Below are 26195 nucleotides of genomic sequence, written 5' to 3'. Positions count from 1 at the left end.
GAGCCAGGCCTGGGAGGCGGCAGTCAGGGGCTGACAGGGAGGATGTGGCGAGAGAAGGCATTTGGAGATTAGTTGAATGAGAGGGCCAAGGGAATGCCTGATCTAGATCAGAAATCCAAAGTCAAGCTCAAGTTGTTATTGCTTCATAGAACAAGGGATCATGGGGCCTGATTATATAAAGGCTCTCCAGAAGTCCCTTTGGGGGCAGTCAACCCTCCCCAGGTAAAGCCTTCAAGTGAAAGGACATCTGGGATGAATGGCAGCATCTAGATTCCAGTGTGTTGGGACACTAAACTAAAACGTTTAATGGGAATGGATGTAAAAGTCTGCTTTTAGGTCTAAAACAATCATTCACAGAAATAAAGAATGGGGGGAACTTGCCATAACAGCAGTCTGTGTAAATATTCTGAGGAACTTTTATCCATCAAAAGTTCAAAGTAGCCAACAGGGATAAAAAGCTGTTGTCAAGCTCAACCTCAGCATTTCCTTGAGTGTCTCACAAAATTCTCTTCAAGTAATGTATATGATTGTTGAGGCACTATGTTGTACAACTGAAACTCATATTGTATATCAACTATGCTTCAGTTTTTAGAAAAGGTTTTTGTGGTCAAATTAGTTTGGAAAATACTATGTATTTTCATGGAGATTTATAGTGTTTCTTAGTTGGTTAAAGGCTCAGAAGAGTTTTGTGATAAAAAGTCTTCATTAGCTTTAGTTAATCCAGTTTATTGATCAGGATATGACTGGTAATGCTGTAAGAACAAACATCCCTCAAATGCCAGTGGCTTAAAATGACAATGGTTGATTTCTTATTTATGCTGTGTGTCCATCAGGGTTCAATTGAGACTGTTTCTTGTCATCATCGGACCCAGGCTGAAGGGGGAGTCACCATGTAGAACAGGACAAGTCACTGCAGCAGAGGAAAAAGAGAATATGGCAAAGCATGCGCTTGCCCGTAAAGCTTCCACCCCAGAAATGATTCGCACCCTTTTGTTCATGTTCTATCAATCAAAGCAAGTTCACATGGCCACATATTACAAAGATACCATTTTGAGCTGGATATGAAGAAAAATTTTTTGAAAACTTGAATAAAGCCTCTCTCCTGACCATGGGGCATAAGACCTTACAAGATCTGTCCCCTATTTCCACTCTAATCAAATCCTATGCCATGCCTTGCTTGGTTCTAGGCATGCTCACCTCTCTAAGAGTTCGTGAAACAAATCAGGCTCTTTTCTGCCACAGCACCTTTGCACTTTCTCTTCCTTTTGCCTGGAAGGCCCTTTCTTTACCTTTTGTATAGTTAGCTCCTTTCTATCCTTCTGGGCTTAGCTTTAGTGTCACCTCCACATGGAGGGAGGCCTTCCCTGATCATTTGCTCTATAATAATACCCACAACTTGTCACTTATTTTCTCATGACACCCACATATTTTCATGTAAGCACTGCATAAGTTGTAATTACTTTATGTATTATCTGACTTTTTAATCCATATATATATAAGTTCCATATGGGGAGAAAACCTGTCTATCATGTTCACCACTAAATCTCTAGCCCTTTTTTTGAGCCCACATACTAGGGGGTCAATACTTGTTTACTGAAAGAATAGTAAGTTCTTTTATGGTTCTTTTTTTCAAGCATATACAAGAGCAGAGAGAATAGTATAATGAACTCTGGTATCCCTATCACCAAACTTCAGCAGTTTTCAACTCCCAGCCAACACATCATACCACTTTATCTACAAATGATGAATGCTTCAGTATGTATCTTGAAGAGGTAAGGATTCTCTTAAAAAATAATCACAATACGCTTATCACACCTTAAAATCTCAGTAGCATGAATGCTTAGAGCTGCTGGCTATGAATAGCACAAGCTGCTTCAGAAAGAAAGGAGAGCCTTGTTGGTTGACAGATGTTCACTGAGCTCCTACTATGTGCTGGCCGTGGATTTTGAAGTGAACCATACCGACATGGTGCCAGGGGCTGACATTCTGGGGAAGAGGCAATTGTCAGAAATGTGAGATGAGGCCTCCTCCCCAGCAGAGCTCCCGAACACTGGCTGTGTCCATGTCCGTCTGTGTGAACAGGGATGCAAAGATGCCACGGGAATTTCTGCTTTATGGGGCTTGGTCCATCTTAGGGCGTATGGGCTCTTTTTTTAATGCTATTTTTGCCTTCATTTGAACCAATTCCTACTTTACGCCTCAATATGTTATAGGAAAAGTTCTCTCTTTTGATTTTCTTTGTAGCAAGTTACCTGGATTTTTCTTGCTTCTCTGTGACTTCCCCCTTGTATTAACCAAATAGGCCACTCAGAGATGGGTGGCTAGGACTGCCCCAGCCCATATGCCATCTCTGTGAATTAGAGAAAGGCACGCGTGCTCTAGGTGGAGCAGGCTGTATCAGGGTGTGTGGCTTGGTGTGCCGACCAGAGCTGGATTTCAGACTCTTTTTGCCCCCTCAACCAAGCACTCACCCTTGTGTGTTAAACAACCTCTGAAACAGTACATGGCAGGCCTGCAGGTGGCTGTCTGATCAGGGTGCTTTCTGACTGCTTTTATTCTGTGCAACCTACGCTGTCTGTCCCTGAACACAAGTAATTCAGTAAAACACCTAAAATGGAAAGGTGAGAAATGGCATGTGATTTGTGACAGATATCTGCTATTCATTTGTCCAAGTCCAACTGTGTGTGAGGAATGGTTAGTGGGACCATAGTGTTACGGATATAAAGCATGGTATTTTACAAAGTTCCCGGTTCTACTGACAGCCAACTATGTGAATTATTTCATAAAAGTGTGGTATGCCTGTCTCATTCTGATGCATTTCTAAAACATGATACATAGATAATAAATACAGGGTTTATAAATTCACTTCCTATCGAGAAGGAGATGTCATTATAATGTCTGTTGTCATGGAAATAGTTGGGATTTTTCAGACATATGTAGGCACCTAAGAAGGTTGAAAATGTGTATATGTGTTAGTCATTCTGTCCCCTAAATTTTTTTCAAAAATTTCCGGCAGGGGGAAAATATTCATCGCAAGAATGAAAAACCCTAAAACATGTTGGAATGGCACACTTTCAATTTCAGAAAGCTAGTTTTCCCCTGTTTTCAAACAAACAAAAGGATAGTCGTTTTGTGGACTGGAGAACTGGCTGAAGCTCTGCACTTCTGTTCACCTTGCTATAGCAGGTTTACGCCAGGCGGCTGGAGGACTGCTCTCTGCCCCCTTGCTCTGGACAGGCATGGTCAATTTAGTGGTGGTGTGTCACACGTAGCAGCCCATATGTGGCTACTGAACACATGAAATGGGGCTGGGCTGAGCTGAGATGTGCTGTGGCAACACACAGATGCTGGATTTTGAAGATTTAGTACGGAAAAAAAAAACAGTAAAATATCTCATTGATAACAGTATCAATTTCATGTTGAAATGATATTTTAGATATATTGGATTAAATAAGTGATGGTATTAAGATGATTTTTACCTGTTCCTTTGTACCTTTTGCGGTGTGGTTAACTAGGAAAACTTCAGTTATCTACACGGTTTGCATTCATTTGACTGAAATTTAAGCAGTGCCACCATGACACTGAAATGTCTGGCCATCCGTTCTCATGAATGTTTTTTCTGTTTGGCAGCCAGCTGGACTGTCAGCTTGGTTTTCTCTGGGTTGACACAGGCAGTGAGGAAGGGATTGTGGAGATGGAGTGGGAAGGGGCACGTGTGTCATAAAACAGTACAGTAGCAAACTGACGAGGTGACCCGAGGCAAACTGCAGTGAGATCCCCTTGACTATTTCCACCCAGACCTGAGCTCACGGTGGCATAACTGTTCCCAAGTGTTCTATTAGTCTCTGTGGAGCAAATCACATTACTTAAGATGTTCAACTATTTGGAGAAATTGTAAGACCATTTGGTTATTACATGGTAAGGTCTGTGATATGCATATGGATATTTTATTGCATGTGGAATTTTTTGGACAGGGAAAGAATTAACTCAAGTCAAATGAATTTGGACAAGGTGGCAAACTTTTGCTGAAGTCCTGGTCGATACACTTCAATGCAAATCCATTTTCCTGTCCGCATGATCTGAAAGAGTCCAGATTTCTTTTATTAAGGATTATAGGGTATAAATCTCCCTTTAAAGAAAAAACCCCCTGCTGCTGAAATTCCTGAATGATACCCATGTGAATTTGGATCCAGTTACCATGCCACATTTTTAGCAATTGCTGAATGCCTCCTGCATGTTGAGTACTTTATTTTCATGAACTCTCTCTTTTTTAACCATATTATTGCAATGCAGGTATTTTTACCCCATTTTAAAAATGAAGAACCTGAGGTTCAAGTGCTTCTGCAACTTGCCCAAGGCCTCAAAGCTCGGTAGTGAATGGGCTGGAGATTTGAAACAGATCTTCCTGGCTCCAAAGTCTAAGTTCTTTCCTCCAGAACTCGCTGCCTGCTTTTCAGACATGGAGCAAGAATTCTTCCAGAGCCACAAAATTCTACATATAAACTGAAAGCTTGGGTCTGCTCTAGGGGTTTGGTTCTGTTCTAGATTCTGAGAGGTCCACAAAGTGGGAGCTGCCAAGGATAAAAGGGCAAAGGGATTCAGGGGAGACTGGAAGAAAAGGAAGGAAGGGAATGGGACTGTAAGCCAGTTGTCAAAGTCTTTATCACTGGCCTTGAGCCCCTGGGTGGGTCCTGTAATTTCTCTGGGTCTCACTGCCTTCATTTGAAAAATGGAGATATTCATCCACTCTGCTTTCTTTATAGGATTGTAATGTGGACCAAGCTAGATACTATATGGAAAGTGCTTTGTAAACTCTAAAATGCTCTGCCAATAAGGTATTATTAAAGTAAAATTATGTTTTCATATTTTCCTTATTTTTGATATCAGATGATAGCTGGTTCCCCTTAGTGGATAATTGTTAATCAAATACAGAAAAGTTTATTTGTTTGTGTATATTCAAAGGGCATCATCTAGAACGGTCATGAGAGGGAACGAGTTTTAGTCACTAGAATGGTAATACTGAAATATCAAGGCCAAAAATGAATGCTCTGTGGTCAGAAAGGAAGTCAAGCTCACTCTGGCCCATACCTGGAAATACTCTTATTCATAAGTATAGAGGACCTCTTTGAAATAAACGACACAGTTTTTACTGAGGGACATAAAAATAAGACTTGACTGAATTATAGAGACATACTACATTCTTAGATGGGAAGACTTAATATAAAAATCTTAGTTCTACCCAAATTAATTGGAAACACTTTAACAATCCCGATCAAATTTCCCATGAGACATTATTAATAATTTAATGAAATAATTCTGAATTTATGTGGAAAATAAGTGTGTGTAAAAATAACAAGGATAGTTCTGAAAAAGAAAGTTAATAAGTAGAGGGTTGGTCTTTAGGGTAGATTCCTATCTTTCCAATATTGGCCCCAATTCTTTACCTTTCCTCTATATCCACATCTTTTGTCATGTCACTTTGCAATTCTTCTAAAGGCCCCTCAACTTCCGACTGAGCCATGTGACTTGCTTTGCTGAGCCACGTGACTTGCTTTGGCCAGCGAATGCCGGCAGGAGTGCTGTGAGTCAGTTCTGAGCTCTGGCCTTAAGAGGCCGCACAGGTTTCCACTTGTTCTCTTGGCTCTCTGCCACTGAGCTGGGAGAGATGAACCTTGGCTAGCCTGCTGGTTAAAGGGAGATCTGGACACATGAGCCACCTCAGATGAGTCATAGACCTGTAGTGAGAAGCAGACCCACCAAGGGAAGTCAAATCGCAGTCAGTCTGCAGCTGCCTGAGCGATAATACATGGTTGTTGTTTTAAGCCCCTGAGTTTTAGTGTGGTTTGGTACACATCAAATGCTAGCTGGTATGGTCCTATGACATACGAAAAGGCTATTGTAATATCAGGGTCAGTAGGAAGTGGAGACAACATTCAAATCTGGGTCTGTTTTACTCCAAAGTCCGTATCTTCCTTTCCTGAGGAAGTTAATCAAGGCTCGTGTTAGAGGCAGTGGGCATAATATAATGTTCATGCACTATACCCAGGCTGTTCTTAATATTGCTAGAATAATAGCCAAAAAGACCTGCTGTGTCATATGACCTGTAACATGAATGGCTTCTCTGAGAAAGGGGAACAGATGAAGAATCAATCTGTGTGCTCCAAACCTTCTAAGACCATGAACAGTTTATCTCCCTCGTTAGTAATTCAGTCCAAGGTATATAGGATAGAATTAAACTTCTTTGTTATGAAACTCCCAATTCCGTCTTTCCATGGCGGGCACAAAATTACCCTAGAACTAACCTCTTTAGATGGTACCTTCTCCCCCAAGAGATCCTGAAGGTATTTTAGAAGCCATGGATCTGCTAGAGAGGGATAATGTGCAGTATCTCAGTCAATAATTCATGAGTTATCAGGGCAAAGCTTTTTAGTTTAAAGAGAAAAAATGGCTTCTGTGTTACCATTCTACATAGACTGCAAGAATCTTTCAGGAAGACCCCACTGTCAACTTCTCAACAACTAGTAATGACTCTTGGCTCCCACACTACACGTCTCTGTGGCTATGCAGCAGTATTTCAGTCTCTTTCAGTATCTCATAAAAATCACAGCTAATAAACTCTAGTCGGCACCTGAAGGAAGGGGTGCTTGCTTCTGACTGTAATGTACTGGCCTCCACGGCACTTCAAAGGCCAGGCGGCTACTTGCATCTACCTTGCCTGGGTTTCCATCCCTAGGTGAAGATTAACCGTGTGTGCTCTGGGAAAATCTGTTCTGAGTTTGCCTGAAAGTGTTTCGTATCCCTTTAAATCAGCTGTTGGCTTTGACAGCCTACTAACATAGGCTTCTCTGTCAGTAGGAGAGAGCACATTCTCAGTTTCCATTTGATCCCTTAGTTCCCTTGTGTCCTTTCTTACCCCTCTCAGGCTTCCGATTTCTCCTCTCCCGAAGGTGAAACATCTATGTCCATGAGAGAAACCTGATCATTTTAAAGTTTAATGACAAGTCAAAAGCAAATTTGAGATTTATTGGGTATTTGGCTCCTGATACTTGAAATTAGTTTGTTCTTGGCTGAGGTTGGGTGTCAGACACACAGTGACAGGGTAAGCGACATAAATTTTTATGGGATTTCAGCTGAAGAAAATTTTTCTGTGTGTCCAGAGCCTTCCCTTCTGAACCTTTCATTTTTACTGTAGCTATATATTGAGATTTCAAAGTTCACGTTATTAGAAAACACATTGTAAAGAGGCACAGACTCTTTTTTTTAAATAGGCTATTAAACATATCAATTTCTTCTTCCACCACATCTCAGAAATGTGGGGAGTATTGCTGAATCCTGGCAAAATGGGGGAGCAATCTTTGTTGACCAGAGTAAGTTTAGACTGATCACTCAGTGGGGCTATGGCTTAGCCATTTAGAGGAAAACTTTCGTCTACGTTTTAACCATGTGTCTCCTTCTTTTCAAGAGAAAACTTGGTTCTCAAGGTTGCTTCCAGGTGCCGTCAGTGAGGGCCAAACAAAACGAAATGAAACAAGTCAGACCTCATGACACAGGTCCAATTATACCTAGTTATCATTTTTAAAAAACCAAAAAAGAAAACCCCCCTTTAGCTCCTATAATGAGATTTTTGACAAGAAGCCCATCCAGACACATCTAGTCGATGATGCCTTATCATTGTTGTCAGCCAAACAATGGGCATTGTCTGCCCCCATGCAAACTTGGCCTGAAAACCTTCTGTGATTTCTTCAGGAAAAATCTAGAAAGCACACAAGCATCAAAACTTGCAGAATGGGCATCAGCGGCTTGGAAGAAAACTCCAGAGACGACAGTGGAGCACACTGTTGTGAAAAGCCATGTTTGTCACCTCTTTTTGTGATGCAGAGGATGATGTTGCCTGGAAAGGCAGGGGTATCTCTGATTCTGAGTTGAAAAGTGATTCAGTGGCCTCAGGCTCAGCCCTTTTAATATATGTGCCAGAGTGGTGTGTGGAAAAAAATCGACATCAAGTCAAAATGGGTCATTCCATAAACAAAAAATACTGCGTCAGAAAGTACTGTGTCATTGTGTAGCTGGCAGGTTTTTTATTTCTTGGTGGTACATAAAATAATGATGCATCTTGCAATTGATGGTATCTTAGATTTGCTGAAATGCAATAATCCAGTGGTCCACCATTTCCTCATTCCTCTGATCAGTAGTGTCCAGCTGGAGAAGCTTGGTGCTTACAGAAGAGAGTTTGATGCTGGCTCCAGCCTATGTTTACTGCTGTCGTAGTTCACCCTGCGGCTCAGAGGCCAACAGGCAGTAGGACTTGCCTTCTGCAGTTTTGCTGTTGCACTGTGGGTGCCTGTGGCATTGGGTGTGAGGTGCAGGCCCCACCAGCTCTACATACATTTATTTCCCACTTTGTCAGGTGTTTCTCCCTCTGGTCAAGCTTTGTTACCTGGAATATGCTGTTCAGGCCAAAAGAGTCTTCTAGAAGGAGAGAGTTTAGGGTTGTCTGCCAGAGAGCAGACTTTTCACAGCCTCAATAGTCTAGAACAGAGATCCGAGCCTAAGAGTGTGTGAAGATGTCCTTCAGGTGGCAGAAAGCTGTCATAGAATTCTAGAAGACAAGGACAGATCCTCAAGCTTTCTCTCAGATAATTAGGTGCAAAGTAAATCAGGAGCTTAGGAACAATAATATACAAGAATTTTCAAAAAGCAGGAGTCTAAGCTATGGAAAGGGATAAAAAGAGCTCCAAGAGCTAATATATTTTTGTCTAGAACTATGTAGAATTCTGATAGCCAGAGACTTATTGGGCAAGTCTTTTCACTTCTCTAAGTCTGTTTCCTGGTCTGTAAAATGGGATGCACTAACCTCATGAGGTGGTGGGGGCATTAAAAGGCTTTCTAAATGCTTGCATACAGTGAAATCTTGCCACATTGAAATAATTAAAATCACATTGAAATAGTGCTAAAAACACTATGTAAGTCAATAACCTCTGAATGTACATGACAAATGGATGTAAACAATGACCCTAAGTCATGAAGTAAGAATTAAATATGTTCTGAGCAATCTGTTAAGAAAGTGGGGGTGAGGTGCAGGCCGTATTTCAGAAAGATTTCCCTCAAAAGTGCTTGTCTGTATTGGAATTTATCAGTACTCCTCAGTTATCTGGATAATGTACATACTGTATAGAGAACCTCATTTTCAGCAATGCTGGATAAATGAGGCATGGTGGTAAAAACAGATTCTAAGATCATCAAAGCAGGCTTTGGGAGAATTTAGTGCTATGACTGATTAAAAACCATTTTAAGTTGTAGAGCCAAAAAAAGGGCTTTAAAATTGGGCCTCTTGTTTTCCCGATATCCATGTAAACACAGTAAACCAGGACTGTCTAAGCTACAAATTCTAGCAAATACTTCAGACGAAAATGTGAGAACCCTTCCTAAGGTTGCCTTATTGAATACAAAAAGCAATGATTACCACCTGCCATTGTGGGCATGTAGGAAACTTGTGTGTAATTGTGCATTCCCAAAAGTAGCAAAGACAAAGTGGTTGGATAGAATGTGGAGATCCACTAAGTAATTCAAGAGTAAAAGCCCTGTATGGTTCAGCTTCTAGCACATTTCTCTGCTTCTCTCTCATGTGTGTTATTCATTAAGATGGCCTAAACTGATATGCAGGACATCCCACCTGGCCATCATGCTCCAGTGTGAGTCCTGCAAATAGTCTGGTTAGATAGGGAGAACATGCCATATAGAAGGTTCCTTAATGCTGAGTAAATTTCTTTTCTTTGAAACTTAAACAATTTGTAACCTAAAAATAGCTGCTTTGTTTCAGACAGTACTTCCAATTTTAAGGCATATAACTAGACTTTCAAAGAGTAAGAATGAAGAGTATCTATTTTTTTCATTTAGCAATATTTTATTTGGGTTCTAAATATTTTTTAATTTGGCTTTTCTTTTATTAAAGTATCAGTGATATACACTCTTATGATGGTTTCAAATACACAACACAGTGGTTCAACATTTGCCCATATAATCAAGTCCTCACCCCCTCCAGTGCAGTCGCTGTCCATCAGTGTAGTAAAATGTTATAGAGTCATTACTTGTCCTCTCCGTGATGTACTGCCCTCCCCATGACCTACCTATATTGTGACTGCAAATTATTGTGCTCCTTAATCCCTTTCTCCCTCCCCCCACAACCCATCCCCTTTGGTACCACTACTCCCTTCTCAGTGTCTATGAGTCTACTGCTATTTTTTTCCTTCTGTTTTGCTTTGTCTTTATACTCCACAAATAAATTAAATCATTTGGTATTTGTCTTTCTCCGCCTGGCTTATTTCACTGAGCATAATCCCCTCTAGCTCCATCCATGTTGTTGCAAATGGTAGGATTTGTCTTCTTCTTATGGCTGAATAATATTCCATTGTGTATATGTACCACATCTTCTTTATCCATTCATCTATTTATGGACACTTAGGTTGCTTCCATATCTTGGCTATTGTAAATAGTGTGGCAATAAACATAGGGGTGCATATGTCTTTTCAAATCAGGGATCTTGTTTTCTTCAGGTAAATTCCTAGGAGTGGAATTACTGCGTCAAATGGTATTTGTATGTTTAGTTTTTTGAGGAACCTCCATTCTGCTTTCCACAATGGTTACACCAGTTGACATTCCCAGCAATGTGTAGGAGGGTTCCCATTTCTCCACATCTTTGCCAGCATTTGTTATTTCTTGTCTTTTGTATAGTGGCCTTCCTGACTGGTGTGAGGTGATATCTCATTGTGGTTTTAATGTGCATTTCCCTGATGATTAGTGATGTGGGGCATCTTATGAAGAGTATATTTTATAATTTTCCTTGGGGGGCTTTCTAGGGCTTTACCCTAAGACAGTTTCAGGGAAGGAATCTGTTCTAACCTATGATACTAGCCATGGTAGCTTCTTGAACACTTGAAATGTGGCCAGTCTAAATGGAGATGTGTTGTAAGAATAAAAAACATCCCCAGACTTCAAAGACTTAGTAAAAAAATCTCATTAATATTTTAGTATTAATTACATGTTGAAATAAAAATATTTTGGGTTGAATAAAGTATTTGTTATAATTAACTTCACCTGGCTACTCCCCCTTTTTTAAACGAACCACTAGAAAATTTACGAATATATATATGGCTCCCATTTGTGGCTTGCGTAGTATCTTATCTGACAGATGGGTCTGGGCCATAACAGGGTGGGCTCACCTTTTAGGACTGAGAAATTGAGAGTGAGAAATGAGAGACGCTGGTGCTAATACAGATCTGACAGCAACCATGTCATTTCTCCTGTGCCTCAGAGTCTGTGTCCATGGTTTGGGGCAAAGTGATCTACCTGTATACCTCAGGTTGACTGTGAAGCTAAAATGAAATCATGTATGAGAAAGATGCCCTTGGCAAACTGCCTAGGACTGTTGGTATCATCTCTCAACACAAAATAGTCATTGGAAGTTTCTCTGAGGCTGCTTGTCCTTCTCCCTCTTCCAGACCTTAGGGGACATCTTATATTACATATTGCTTGGCAACATCCTACTTTATCCATAGCTCGTATTTACCATGTGTTTTTATGTGATGGGCATTGAGCCCAGGATTTGTAAACATTAGCTAATTTAATCCACACAGCCATCCTATGAGACTGACATTGTTATTAATGAGTACCAGAGCAGTGTGGTGTTTAAGACTAGGGGCACTGGGGCCAGACTGTTTAGATGTTTAATACACACTTAATAGCTGTGTGGCATTGGGTAAGCTATGTAACCTCTAAGCCATAGGCTCCTCATCAGTATATTGGGGAAAGTAATAAGACTGCGTTAGTTTAAGGTAATGCTAGGTGCTATAACAAGCAAAACCAAATGGGCATGATGGCTCACATATAATGGAATATTTGCACATGTAAAGTGACAATTGGATATTCCAAGTAGGGATTCAGGAATACAAGCTTTTTTATGTCTCTGTAGAATGAATTTTAAAGTTACTGAGCTTGTCTGCATCAAGCTGGAAGAGGAAAGAGATGGAAAATGATGTTTGGAGGGAACCTGAAGCTCAAAGAGATTAAGTGGCTTGTCCTGGGTTGTACAGCTCTGCAGTGGTGGCTCTAAGGTTCACACTCAGCTCTGGTTCTGGAGCCCATATTGTCTGCAGAGATCATAACCCACTTGTTAGGGACCTCAGTTCATTGTGCACAGAGCTGAACTACCACCAGAAATGGATGCACAATTGGCCACTTGCCTTGGACTCTACATCTGAGAAGATGGAGAAGCATCTGACCAGCAGCTATGATGTCTTTACCCTAGAGGGTGGGCTGGCGAATGTGCTCTGTCCACGAGAGTAGATATCAGACACCATTGCCGGTTCTCCTGCACATTACCACTGTTGATGCCACCATCATCACCATCTTTTCTTTTCCTCATTGCCTGCCTTTACTTCCTTTTGGAGCTTTACAAACCTTTCACGAGCTTGAAGAAATAACTCCCAAGACAGAGAAACAGAAACTGTTTACAAACACAGACTGTGGAAATGAGCTGGGAGTGAAGTCCCCTGGTTCTAATTTCACTCAGTCACTTACCAACTGTAGTAGATTTCTTCATAGTTCCAGTTCTTCACTCCTCCATGTATCCATCCTCTTTGCTGTGTGTCTTTGCAGTTCCTATCACTAGACCCAGAGAATAGATCCCTGTGCTGCAGATATTGGACTTGGCCAAGTGACTTGCTTTTGGCCACGGGCTGTTAGTAGATATATTGCAGGCAGAGAGAGGCTTGAAGTAGGCTTACATCATTAGCCTTGTTCTCTCATACACTTTACATTCGCCATTAGAAGAACAAACTGGACTAGCCCACTGGTCCAAGGGATGAGAGACACATGGAGAAGACCTGAATTCTACCTGTAGTTTGGAGTCTAGCCCAACCTAAATACATCATCCCTATCCAGAGAAGAGTGAATGTTTTAAGGCTCTGAAACTTTGGGGTAGTTGGTTACACACATTATTCTGGTAATGGCCAACTGATATATCAACCATGAGCTTACTTAGCAAATCACTCTCTCTGGAACTCAGTTTCCTTCTCCAATCAATGAGGAAGTGAACAAGACACTCTAAAGCCCCCTCCAGCTGCCCTGAAGAGAAAGGTAAACTCATGCCACATTTTTCTCCCAAGGGTCTGGATCCTAGGGGAGGAACACTTATGCAGTAACGGTAGTGGGGCTCTTAAGTAAGGATTTTTAAAATATGATTATTAGGCAACTATCCCATTATCATTTTAAGCTATGTGGTATTAATTCATTTTGTATTTTAATGAATAGAAGCAGATTTCATTAACTTTCAGATACCCAAAACTTGCTTTAGTAGCCACTTCCCTCCAGCCAGCAGGGGCTGTTTCTGTGGCCTCCAGGCAGCTCAGGGCCAGGAGGCTGTTAAGGTGGCAGCAGGTGCCCTCCATTCAGTCTCCAGCCTTGAGGAGATAGAAGTTTAACTTCTAACCTCTGTGAAAAGAGGTTATGTCCATCCACCCCCTTTCCAAAGGTGTTTATATTGGGGTGAGGCCCACAGAGATATAAAGCGGTGAAATGTACATACATGTGCCTTATAAATATGGTCATTGATTCCTTAGTACTGGTAGTGAATTGTGGCAGCAGATTTATTGTATGCACCACAGGTCAAGGGTCATGGGTTGCTTTCTAAATACTTCAAAGGTGTCTTAGAATTCCTATAAAAATCTACATTGTGGTAAAGCATACTCTGAGGAAAGCTAGTTTATTATTTGTTTTACTTGGAGCCCAAATAAAAATAAGATGAATATTCTCTCTGGGACCTCTAGGTCCTCATGTTTCCTGATTAAGTTTCTGGCACCAACTGCCAAGGTCCAGATTCTGACTTGAGTGGATGTACCTGACATTCTGTACCCGACATATTTCTTCTGACACTTGGGCACCAAGATGGACTGAATCTAGTCATCCTCCTTTGATAAAAAAGAATGGCTTCTTCTTATACACATGCATAAATGATTTCACTCATATGTAGAATCTAAAAGCTAAACAAACAAACAAAACAACAAAACCCAGACTCAATGATACAGAGAACAGATTGGTGGTCGCCAGAGGGGAAGGAGTTTGGGGAGAGCAAAATGGTGAAGGAGATTAAAAGATACAAACTTCTAGCTATAAAATAAATAAGTCATGGGGATGTAAAGTACAGCATGGGGAATATAGTCAATAATATTGTATTAACTTTGTAAGGTGACAGATGTAACTAGACTTAATGTGGTAAACATTTTGCAATGTATATAAATGTCGAATTACTATATTGTACACCTATAACTACTATAATATTGTATGTCAGCTATACCTCAATAAAAAACAATAATTACACTAGTAAAATAAAAATAAAATGAGAAGAATGATTTCTTCTTGCCCATATGCATAAAAGTTAAAAGTGTACACAAGGAGAGACATTTTAACTATTTCACAAGCTGAAGATTAGAAATGACAATTAGAAAATATCCACCAATAGAGGACTAGTTAAATAAAGTAGCCACTGAGGTGGTCTAGGGTAGTGCTTAATGTCAGAGTATCTGAGGTCAAAGATCTGAGTTCAAATCCCAGTAGTTCTGGTTGCTCACTTGGGGTACTGGGCAAGTCATGTAACTTCTCTAGTTCAGTCGCTTGTCGGTAAATGGGGATGGTATGCCTTTATCCAAAAAGTTCAGCATTAGTGAGGATTATATAAGCTAACATATATAAAGCACTTAGAAAGCATATAAATATAGGTTAACTGTTGTTTTTAATATTATATGAAAGAATGTAGCAGATATACATACTCTATTGAAGTGGAATAATCACCCTAAAACTTAGTGGCTTAAAACAACCACCACCATTCAGTATTTTCCTGTGATTCTGAGGGTTGACCTGGCTCGGCTGGGCTCAGACGACTGCAGCCCTAGCTGGCACTACGTGCAGCAGAGTAGCTGTGGATTTCAGCATCATTGATTGGTTACCGTGGTTTGGTGGTATTAGATGGTTGCAGGGAGGTCCCATTTCTTCTTTTACAAAGAAGAAAAGAAAAAGAAAAAGCCCCAATTCGCACCCATCTCATGTGCAGCAGTGAGGAAAGCCCTACCCCACGTCATGCCAGGGCAGGGGCTGGGAGTGTCCTGTCCGCTCTGCCCGGGCTGTCTGTGTGAGACCCTCTCGTCCTGACTGGGTACTAGTGCTACTGAGGTAGGAAAGAGATGCTCCACAGCTTACAAGCTTCTTGTTATTGTGATGTTTCGACTTTCATTCTGGACATATGTTTGTCCATAGCAGAATCTATTGCATTTCATTTTTAAAAGTCTTGCTCTAACTTTGTGGGCTTAGCAGCGTGTGGCCCAAATTTTTCACTTCATTGTTAATTTTTAAAATATCCATTTGCACCTCCAATTGTGACCTCATTTAGCATAATCTTTCGAATAAAGGCCAGTCAGACTGAGCACTAGTGAATTTCAAGCATGAAGAAATCAAGCTAGGGGCAAAGTACTATTCATAGAGAATTTTAGAGGTCACGTTCACTTTCTGATTCCCTCTTGCCTCTGAAAGGGAATGTGGGGGGACATTATAAATAATCAGCTTCTCTATAGTCAACAACACCATTATTCTGGGCTCACAGATTATGTGACACAGTTGTGCTTATATATTCATAACATTTTGAAGCTGAAAGGGCCCTTAAGAGATTAAAATGAATAATCGCAAGTTCAGAGAGGTCAAATGATGTGCAGTCACACAGGCAGTTAGTAAAAAGTTCCAGGTAAAACTCTTAGGTTTTGTAACTCCTGATCCACTATTCCTTTTCCTATACATGATACTGTAGGTGTTACTGTAAGGTTTGATGTCACCTCTGCCTTCAGCAAGTTTACGGTATAGGGAAATGCACCAGGGGTTACTGTACTGTTGGCCTTCTGGCAGGGCTGGGGTGCATGTGGGAAGGGGTGGTTCTTTATTCAGGCTTCAACAAAACCCATGCTGTTTACGTCCTGAGGATTTGTTTGTGTTTCTTGCTAAGATTTTGTTGCAACAAAGGGTTCCCCTAGTAAAGCATTTGGAAACCACATCCATAGTTCAATCCACATTTAATGCAGCTTATAGGTTGACTAGAACATGCATGAAGCATGCATACGAAGCTGATTAACATGCCAAAGGAAGTCAGGTTTGTGGCTGGGTGCAGTTGTGGCTCAAGTCCGGATTCGAAGTTAAGTGAATCTCGTTACTGTAACTTCTGATGTCTTCTTTCTCTTCCATTTAGCTCAGCAGTTCCCAGCTGAGGGTGATTCTGTCCCCCAGGGGATATTTGGCAATGCCTGGAGACATTTTGGGTTGTGACAACTGGGGAGGGTGCTACTGGCACCTAATGGGTGGAGGCCAGGGCCGCTGCTGCACATCTTACAGTGCCCAGGACCTCCTCCCCTCTCCGCCCCCACCCTCAACCCACACACAAGCACACAACAAAGAATTCTCCAGCCCCAAATGTCAACAGTGCCGGGGTGAGAAACCCTGATCAGGCTATACCTTGCCTATAGTTCAGGCCCAGCTCAAGGCCCACTGCTTCTCTTTGATGTTTTCCTGGACTCCACCAGCCCTCTTTGCTCCGAGACTTTATGGTTGCTACTCTCCATCTCAGCAGTTCGTTGCATAATTGTCTTACTTGCTCATAAGTCTTAGCTGCTCAACTAGAGTATAAGTGTCTCATGAGAAGAGAGTGTCTTAGGAATATACTTATTCCGGGTACCTTTTAAGCACGAACCTTGGCTAAACATATAGGAGAGGCATTTCTGGGGAACATGTGAAAGGGAAGAGTTCAGAAGAATATCTCAGATACCCAGAGAAGCTGCTCCTACAAAAAAATCAGGAACCACTGTAAAGAAAGTCAGCAGATTTTTCTAGCTGCTGTGAGGCCAATGACCAAGATAGTGGTGAAAGGCCGGAAGGCATGAGGAAGAGGGTGGAGGCAAAGCGGAAAGGGATTCTGAAACCCGCAGGAGAGTTAATGCTCGAACGGTTAGATAAAGGGAGCCTCTGAGGATTCCACTCATTCATCCATTCCACAAATACTTACGGAGCATCTTCCAGGTATGGGCACTGTTCTAGGCATGGTAAAATAGCAGTGAACAAAACAGCATACATGCGGGCTGATACACATTCTGGTGGAGGGAGGACAGATTATTAATAAACTAATGATATAATATAATGTATTATCTGTGCATGCTGTATATATACACACATACTTACAGCTTATATAAAGTAAAAGCCACATATGTAATGCAATACCAGATAGTGATATGCAGTCTCGTGCTAATAGGGGGTTAACAGATGGCTTTAGGGGTAGACAGAGCCTGGATTTATAGTGTTCACCAATCTCTGTGGTGTAAATGCTCTGACCACAGATAATTTTAGGCTACAGACATGGGGTCACTGAACATGGAGTTGGGGGGAGATCCTGACAGCACTATAATGAAAATACAAAGTGGGTTTGGGAGCTTGAGGGTGGCACAGATGCTATTTTTGGTGCTTCAGTCAGAGGAGATCTCTCCGAGGATGTGGCATTTGAATAGTGACGTTTCTGTAGAAAGATGTGACTTTGTTTTATCAGTATGGTTAGTGACTTCATGATACCTCACCTCTTCCCCTTTCTCCGTGTAGAGCTGTAAATGTGGCAAAATTGAGATTCTGCCAGGTCTTCTTTCTCTCCTTCAGAGGAGCAGCTGGTGAGATGCCTCAGAGGAGAAAGTTAAAAAGAAAGAACAAACAAGCTCCCTTTCCCACATCACAGCCCTGGGACCCAGCTGTGGTTGAGGCTCTGTAAGGGTAAAGACTGTCACCATATCTGTGGGGGTACCAGGGTCCTACCTACAGCTGGCTAGAAGTCTTGCCTCTTTCCCAGAGATAGAGTACAGATTATTCTAGAAGTCACTCCACAACATCAGCCTGGGATACTTGGCAAGACAGTCCTACTTCAGGTCGTAACATTCTCCACATGCTTTCTGGGTTGCTGTTTTAAAGAAATGCACGGAAATAGGATTTTCTATTTTTGAAAGAATGCCCACAGAACTCCACAATTACAACCTGGTATTGGCCTAAACGAGTGGCAGTTTGGTTCAGAAATGGGTTTTGGTTTGTAACTTCCAAGGGTAAGATGACAAATTTCCAGGAGTAAAAAAGCTGGAAACATTAGGGAAATGTTTTCAAACTCTCCTCAACCAAGCTACTGATTTAAATAAAGAAAAAAAAATCCGTTGAATGCCAAAAAAGCATACTTCAGATGTCCTCATCAACTGTGAGACAGTTGCTTTCCCATGAAGACCTGCCATATGGACAGTAGGAGAAATCGCAAATTAAAATAAATTGTTATTCAGAGAGAGCCTTTCATTTGAGCCAAGACTCCCAACTTTACATTTTGCAGCCTTTGCCACACGATTAGGTCCAGTTGGGTTGTGTAAAAATTTTGTATTATTTAATCCCCCAAGTGCAGCAATCTTTGTTTTAATCTCTCCTCTACACTGCAGTGGCCCTGTGGCCAGTGAGAGAGAAAACAGGAGCTCTGGGCCCCAACTTCCAGCCTCCTGCTTCCCCTTTCCCCAGCCCAGCTTCTGGGCCTCAGCTGCAAGGCTGGGCTACTAAACCCTGCAGGATCTAGGCCTCCCTTAACATGCTAGGCTGGCTTAAACAGGGCCTGTGGGGGACACAGGGAGAAATTGGTTGGCCGGAACCCTTGGCTCTGATTGAGCATTCAGTGTGACCTGCAAGGACATTGCTTCGGCCACTGGGGATTTTTACCAGGAGGCCAGACTGGTTTGCTTTGGCTACATTTGGTGTCAGAAAGGAGGGCCGTTATATGCTTGCCTCTCAGTGTTGCTCAGTGCTTATCCGTCAAGCTGCTGTCTGGGCTTCTGCTCCTTTGGCACCTCACCTCTGTTGGTTTGGGGATCAGTGGAAATGGAGGTGGGAGACAAGCAAGCCAAAGAAAAGGTCACAGGCAATTATATTCATTTGCCCAAGCTGCCCTAACAAAGTACTGGAAACCGAGTGGCCTGGGGGACTCTGCCTTGCCGCTATTAGCTTCTGGCAGCCCCTGGTGTTCCTGGGCTTGTGGCAACATAACTCTAACTTCTGCCTCCATCTTCATATGGCTGTCTTCCTGCTGTGTCCCGATTTCCCTGTTCTTATAAGGACACCAGTCGTACCGGATTAGAGGCCACCCTACTGCAGTGTGATCTTTCCTTACCTCCAGTAATTACATCTGCAATAACCCTATTTCCAAATGAGGTCCCGTTCGGAGGGACTGGGGTTAGGACTGCAACGTATCTTTTGGAGGGACACAATTCAACTCAATGCCACTGAAGAAAGGGAGATTTTTTTTCCAGTGAAAAACTCCACTGCACATCTGCTCAGAGGCTCAGTGCAGATAGCGACTCAGAACGAGGTGAGGCAGAGTAAGCAGCTGGCTGGGCTGGGCCAAACTGAAGTTCACAAGCTGCACCTTTGGTGAAATTCTTGCCCCGGCCACAAATGCAAGGGGCTTGGGACAACCCCTAGTTTTAGAGACTTGACTCTATATTCCCAGACTCCCGGAGGTTTAACCAGACCTGTAATGTTATTTTGATGGGGTCACTTGTGACTGAATGCAGCATATCTGTGGCATGGATATCTGACCGGCAGCAGGATTGGGAGAGGGTTTTGGAGCCTTCCTCACTGATACCTGACACTGTCCTTCTCCATCCAATCCCACTGGGCAAAAGGTGAAGAATTCCAATGGCCTTGCTGCCACTTCTCTTTGGGCCGTCCCCTCTGACCCTTCCTCTTCCAGCTGACTGGAACAACCCCATAAGCCCTCTGAGCTGCTCTCCTATCTGCAGCGCTCACCCACCATGGGGAAAGAGGCCTGTGGGGAGAGATGAGCGTGCGAGCTCCCCAGTGTGACAAGGGTCCCCAAAGAAGACTTCCGGGTCAGAGTCCTCTCTCTGCAGCTCTGGCAGTCCTGGTCTGTTAATATGTTGGCTCTCAAACCCAGTTTTTACCCTGAGGCCCTTCAATAAGGCCCTTAACTTACAGCTATACAAGTGGACAGGATGGAGGTTTGACATACAGAGAAAGGGGCAGGGGTTGCTTTTCTATCCATGCTTAGAGATGAAAGGGTATTTCTTAGATAGTGGTGTAATTTACTTTTAAATAAGCTGCAAAATAAAATAATCTCCCCCAATCCATTATATTTTTGGTGGAGCCTCCAATATGCACAGTGCAGGCATTTCTCCCAAATGAACATAGTACAAGGTGGAGACCCCTGCCCCCAACACTCACACCCGCCACATAGATATTTCCTCCCTATGTACCATCAAAATGCAGATGCTTTAATGGTACTAGCCTAAACAAACAAGACAAAACAAAAGCCATACCTAAGAGTCCACACTCCTGGAAATCAATTTGTGACCTCCTGAGATTTTAGACTACTCCTCGTAAGACTGACAAATGTTGGGCTAGGTCAGGGGTCCCTAAGCTTGTTTTGAGATATGGAACACTTTGGTAGCCTGGGGAAGAGTATAGACCCCTTCTCAGGAAATGTTTTAAAATGTATTAAATGAGATGGAAACCAATTCTATTGAATACAGCATATTATCAAAATATTAAAAAAACAAAGTTGTGATAGAATATAATCTCTGCATCATTGTTGTTGCATTAAATAAGATCTAGCAGCAAGGACTGATGTGATTTCTAAGTGGTGAGGAGCACAGGAAATGATATTTTAGTATGTCAGCAACAACCGTAATGCCATATGAAAAAAGTCTGTGATTTCTAGTAATTGCGAAGTCACCGGTATGGTTATTACAACTGAGATGTATGGCCTATTCTGGAGACGCTCAATTTCATCTAAAGGTGAAGAAAGATAAATATGTGATTTTCCCCAGCCCATCCAGGTTCACAGACCCTTTGGCAATCTGTGAACCCAGATCAGAACCCCGGGCCTATGGGGGCTTCTTGGTCTCCTCAGCCCTCTTATCATCCGGGCCCTCCTCAGTGGCTTGTGTAGGTAACGTTGTCCATATTTCTCATCGTCCCTCCACATCCGAGCAAGCTGAGCCAAATCCTGAGCCCTGCCTGGATGGGGCAGAACTTAGACAGCCCCCAGGAGGCCCCCGAGACTGAGAGCACGCCTCCTCAGATCGCTATGTGCTGCTTCCGGGGAGTCACAGCTCTGGCTTCTCTCCCTCTCCCTTCCTCATGGCCACGGGTGTGGCCCCTAGAAGCCCCTCTCCTGCCATTGCTGCTCATTTGTGGCTCCTGCAGCCAGGCCAGGGTTGGCCCCTGCCTCTCCGGGTGAAGTGAGCTGCACCCCTTCCCCTGCAAGGTCCCACACCACCAGCATGGGTCCCCTGGCCGCCCCCCCTTGCCCTCCTCCCCCTTATGCCCAACCCCAGCTCAGCCTGCTGCCCCACAGAGCATTCTACCATCCTTGCCCTCATTCATATAAAACAGCAAGGCCTCTGTTCTTGAACCAAAGAGTCAGTAAACTTCTCCAGATCTTTCACCTGCTCTAGAACACCCTTGGTCAAATTCCTTTTTTAACCCAGAGTCTCCTTAACACTCACCATATATTTAATACTTTTCCCTCTCATCTTGTGGAAAAGATGGAAATAACAGAGTTCTCATGCAAATTGAATCAAGATCTCATTTATTTATTTTAAGAAAATCTGAATGATATTCAGGAACTGTTTTATACACTTTACAAATACCATTTCTTTTAATCCTTGTAACAACCCTGTGAGGTGGGTACAGATGACAAGAGTGAGGAGCAGAGCAGGGTTGCCAGGCATGGCAAATAAGAATATAGGATGCCCGTTGACTTTGAATATTAATTAAACAGCAAATACTTTCAGTTGTTTATTTAATGTCCCGCACAACATTTAGAACATACACATACTAAAAAGTTATGTGTTATTTATCTGAAATTCCAATTTAAGTGGGTATCCTGTATTTTAATCTGGCACCCCACACAGAGAGGTGAAGCAGCTTGCTCCAGATTACACAGCTAGCAAGTGGCAGAGCCGGGATTCAGACACCAAAAGTCTGGCTCTGCAGTGCTTTCTCAGAGAGCTGAAACTTGCATTATTGCGAACATGAGACATGTATTCCTTGCAGTGGTTCAGGGAGAAATCTCTGTTCAGAGATCAGAGATCTCTGTTCAGCTTGCTGTTGGATATCACTGCTACAGATCTAGTCCAGTGAACCATTTCAGATTGAGGCCACAGGGATGTGACTGGGCCACACTGTAGCCAATGACAGCTGCTCTAAAAAAGAATCCTGGTTACAAGCAAGAACTGTCTGTATTGGCTGCATTAAAAGATGAATGGTTTGGATCTGAATGTGAAAAAGGAAGGCTCCACTTGCTCTCTACCTGCTGAGAAAAATCGTTTCAAAGGCCAGCCATGGAGTCCCGGAGAACCATCCAGTCAGCATGCCTCTTCTTATGCCTGGTTGGAAAGAAGACACAAAGAGCAGGCACTTTCCACCCACCACCCCCTCAGGCACCACTGGTCTGCAGTACTCCCATTACAACGCAGGTGGGGAATCTGAGATGAGTGGCCACTCTGACTCTTACTTGCTCTTCAAGGCAAGAATCTGACAACATGGTTCACTGAATTACATTCCTTAGCAGAGGGCAGAGTCTTGGATACCTTGAGTAGGTAGTTTCTGGCATCAAACTCTCCCCACCAGAAATAGGCACTCTCATAGATGGTGGAAGCATAAAATTGGTATAGCTCTTCTAAAGGGCAACTTGGCCAGATCTATAAAAATTAGAAATGGGCACACCCTTTGAACCACAGTTTCCTTTCTAGAAAATTTGCCTACAAATATCCTCTTCCACACTTGTGCAAAGTGGTAGGTGAAGAAGGGCACTCACTGCAGCACTGTTGGTACTAGGAAAATATTTGAAACAAAGGATCCTTCAAAGGGAACACAAGTAAATCACAGTGTCCCTATATAGTGGAATACTATACAGCCATGAAAAGGGGGATTAAGGCACTCATACGTGGTTGTGAAAAGCTCTCCAAGATATATTGTAAAGTGGAGAAAAAGAAAATGTAGAGCAGGGTTTGTATTGTGTACTACCAGTTGGTAAAAAACTTTGAGAGGGGCAGTGCATACAGATATATATGTGTGTGTATGTGTTTCTATATAAAGAAAATATCCCTGAAAACCAACGTAAGAAATGGTTCATCTGACCTGCCTGTGTGCAAGGAAGCTAGGTGACTGGGGAACAGAACTGGAAGGGATGGTTCACTGTATAGTCTTTTATACTTTAAAAAGTTGTATCACGTGCATTCATTATTTATTCAAAAAGAAATATTATTACTAAAAAGAAAAACTCCCCAACATAGACTAAAAGATCACCTAACCGGGGCAGCAGAGGGGGAGGAAGGCAGAATTGTAACCTATGATTCTTCCAGTAGATTGGGAGATAGAAATGGGCTCTTATCCCACTTCCTGAAAGGTCCTTTGCAGTGAAGGCCTTTCTACTTTTTCATAACAAAGAAATGAGGGGAAATGTCCCCAGGCTAAACAAACCCTTGATCTGGTTCAATACTTTTGGGGAAGCAGCAATATATTTCCCCTCGGTGTTTTCTTTCCTGCCTTTCAGAAATTCTACATGCTTTCGTTCACTGTCTCCCACGGGTTTTTCCTCAGAACAGCTAACCTCGAACCACAAATCCATCTGGGATAGCTGCCCCTTATATAAGAAGGTCAAGGCGATTATTAGTCCCAGAGTCTAGCAGAAAAAGGGATACAAGCCCAAAGTCCAACAGTTGAAGTTTCACTGTAGAGTCGAGTCACTTCCGCTCAGGGCCTCTCTCACTTGCTCATTTTCGCCACAAGCCTCTGAGTTTTTACACAGACTTTGGGCACAGAAGCCACTGTAACAAGTACTGTATTGCTCATGTGGAGTTCAACTCTCTGAAGCTGTGATCTGAGAGGGGTCACTGAGTCCTTGGGGAAAGGGCAGAAGCCTCTTTGGTGGTGATGGCTTTGAGATTTAGAAGCTCGCTTGGTAAAAAACAGATGGCGAGGCACCATACAAACTTTGGACTTCTATTGCTTTGTCTCACAAACTCTTATGTAGCACTTATTTTGTGGCAGCGCTGTTTTATGCACTTTATAAATATTAACTCACTTAATCTTCATGACAACCCTCTCAGGCAGTTCCTGTTAATACCCCCATTTTACAAATGAGTACACTGAGGAGCAGAGAAGTTAGGCTGCTTGCTCAAAGTTACACAGCTTAGTAATCGGTAGAGTTGGAATTCAAATCCAGGGGTCTGGCTCTATCATGCATATGTTTAAACACTAGAATATTGGGAAATTCACGAGATTTCAAAATCAGATATCTTGAGCATTCCCTGAAAAGGCAGGTTCCATCCATGTAATGATCAAGACTATTCTAGGGGTTCACGATCTGTCCAGACAATTAACCGAATTGGCATTAAAATGGTCTGGGCAGCACTTGAACCCCTGGAGTACTCTTGGTTATTGACATGGAATTATTTTGCCTCTTCAGGAAATTCTCAAGACATCTGATTTTGAAATCTCTGCAATTTCCACTAGTCTGATGGCATGAAATGAAAATATTTGGAGAGAATACCAACAATAGCCTAAGTAACGCTGAATATAAATAAATGGCCCTGTAAGAAACGGCCTGGGTGCTTGGGCCTCTGAGAGGAAGGGAAGCTTTTATTTTCATTATCAGTCTCTAAAATGGATGTCAGAACCCCGAGAATGATTGCTACTTAGTAGGGCATGAAGCACGATTCCTGCAAAAAGATGTGGCAAATGATGAGTTAATTGTTTTTTTCCTGAGTGCTCTCTGTCAGATCTCTTCTTTTGCTCTCCCTCTAAATGCCAAAAAATCCAAACAAAGGTAGCGGTTTTCCCACTCGAGCCACCGTCATTTGCATTAATCTCACCTCCTCCCCCTTTCCCAAACAAATGGGAGCAGTGATGCCCATTCTGCCTCACACCAGACATCACAGCCACTGACTTCTGGTTCCTCCGCCATAGAGCAGCTTCCAGAAGGTGCACCTGGTGGGGCTGTGAGGATGCTGGCTGCAGGGGCGGCTTTACTGTGTCGCTTTTGGTGACAGCACGATCCATTGGCTGCCCTTTGGAAGACAATATAGTAAAAAGAATTGGCCCCTGCTGGCACTTAAAAGGTGTTGGAAGGGAAGTGTTAATTTACTGCTAATATACACTGTGTTAAAAATAGAAAGAAAAAATATCTCTTGTTCCCAGGTTGCCTCTTGGTGCTCGATAAGCAGCGGGGGAATCTGGTGGTCATGATTAGAGGTCATGTTTTGGTCACAGCTTCAACCTGTGCTGTAGGCTGAGAGGTAGGGAAGGCAGTCCTTTGTTCCATGCCTGTGTGGAAACTTCCTGAAGCAGCTGCCACTGCACAGGCCAGGACCCGCTGATGTTGGGGGCATTAATTTCCTGGCCCGAGATTCCTGAACTTGTATTTGCACTTTCTGTCTGTCCACATGATGTAGCATCCCTGGGCTCCAGAAACCTGCAGGGTATTAGGTCTGCTGGTGATAGGCAGAGAGGAAACAGGCTCTGATCCCTGAGACCCCATTTTAGGGGTCTGAAAACCGAGGCTAGGAGAGAAAAATGGCTTTAGATCAAAGACGTGTGGACTCAGAGTGGGACCGGAACAGAATTTAAGGGAGATGAATGAAAGGAGGCTGCTTCGAGTCGTGTGCAGTCATTTCCTCCTGCTCTTGGGTCGTCTTAAATGCTGCTTGGGGGTGCTCAGGCCTGAGCGAGAAGGCTCGCCAGGTCTTCCTGCGAGATGTGACTCTGCAGGGTGCTTCGGGGCTGGTGGGGCTTGGTCACCAAATGCTTCCTCCTGGATGGGCCGTGTCAGCTGAACTGACACATGACCTGACACTCATTTTGGAGAAGCCAGATCTCCTGGGAATCATGCTGGCTGTAGTTGAAATAAGATTCTGTGATTAATTTATTTAATTAACATATCTGGCATTTCGACTGCCTTTAATATAATCTACCTCTATAAAAACGCCTATGAATTAAGGCAAATATTTATGTGGAGACAGCCTAAAATTGCCTCCCTGGCCACCTTGAAGGACAGGAAATGATAGTAGGCTGGATTGAAC

At 42.7% G+C, this 26195-nt stretch overlaps 1 protein-coding gene across 10 annotated transcripts in view; it reads left to right on the top strand.

Moving 5' to 3' along the window:
* RAI2 (retinoic acid induced 2) overlaps nt 1-26195 on the top strand; it is a 337772-nt gene that overhangs the window by 105485 nt on the left and 206092 nt on the right. For 2 of the 10 annotated variants that reach the window (XM_073227445.1, XM_017679591.3), the window contains exon 1: nt 1743-1772. The exons of the other annotated variants lie outside the window; for them this stretch is intronic. In XM_073227445.1, coding sequence (XP_073083546.1) covers nt 1758-1772 — 15 coding nt within the window. In that variant the 5' untranslated portion in view covers nt 1743-1757. Of the gene's footprint in view, nt 1-1742; nt 1773-26195 lie in introns of those variants that run through there. 10 annotated transcript variants of the gene reach the window in all.

Source organism: Manis javanica, chromosome X (genome assembly GCF_040802235.1).
Source record: "Manis javanica isolate MJ-LG chromosome X, MJ_LKY, whole genome shotgun sequence".
Taxonomy (NCBI): domain Eukaryota; kingdom Metazoa; phylum Chordata; class Mammalia; order Pholidota; family Manidae; genus Manis; species Manis javanica.
Note: the sequence above shows the minus strand (reverse complement) of the source record. Positions and strands in the feature narration are given on the sequence as shown.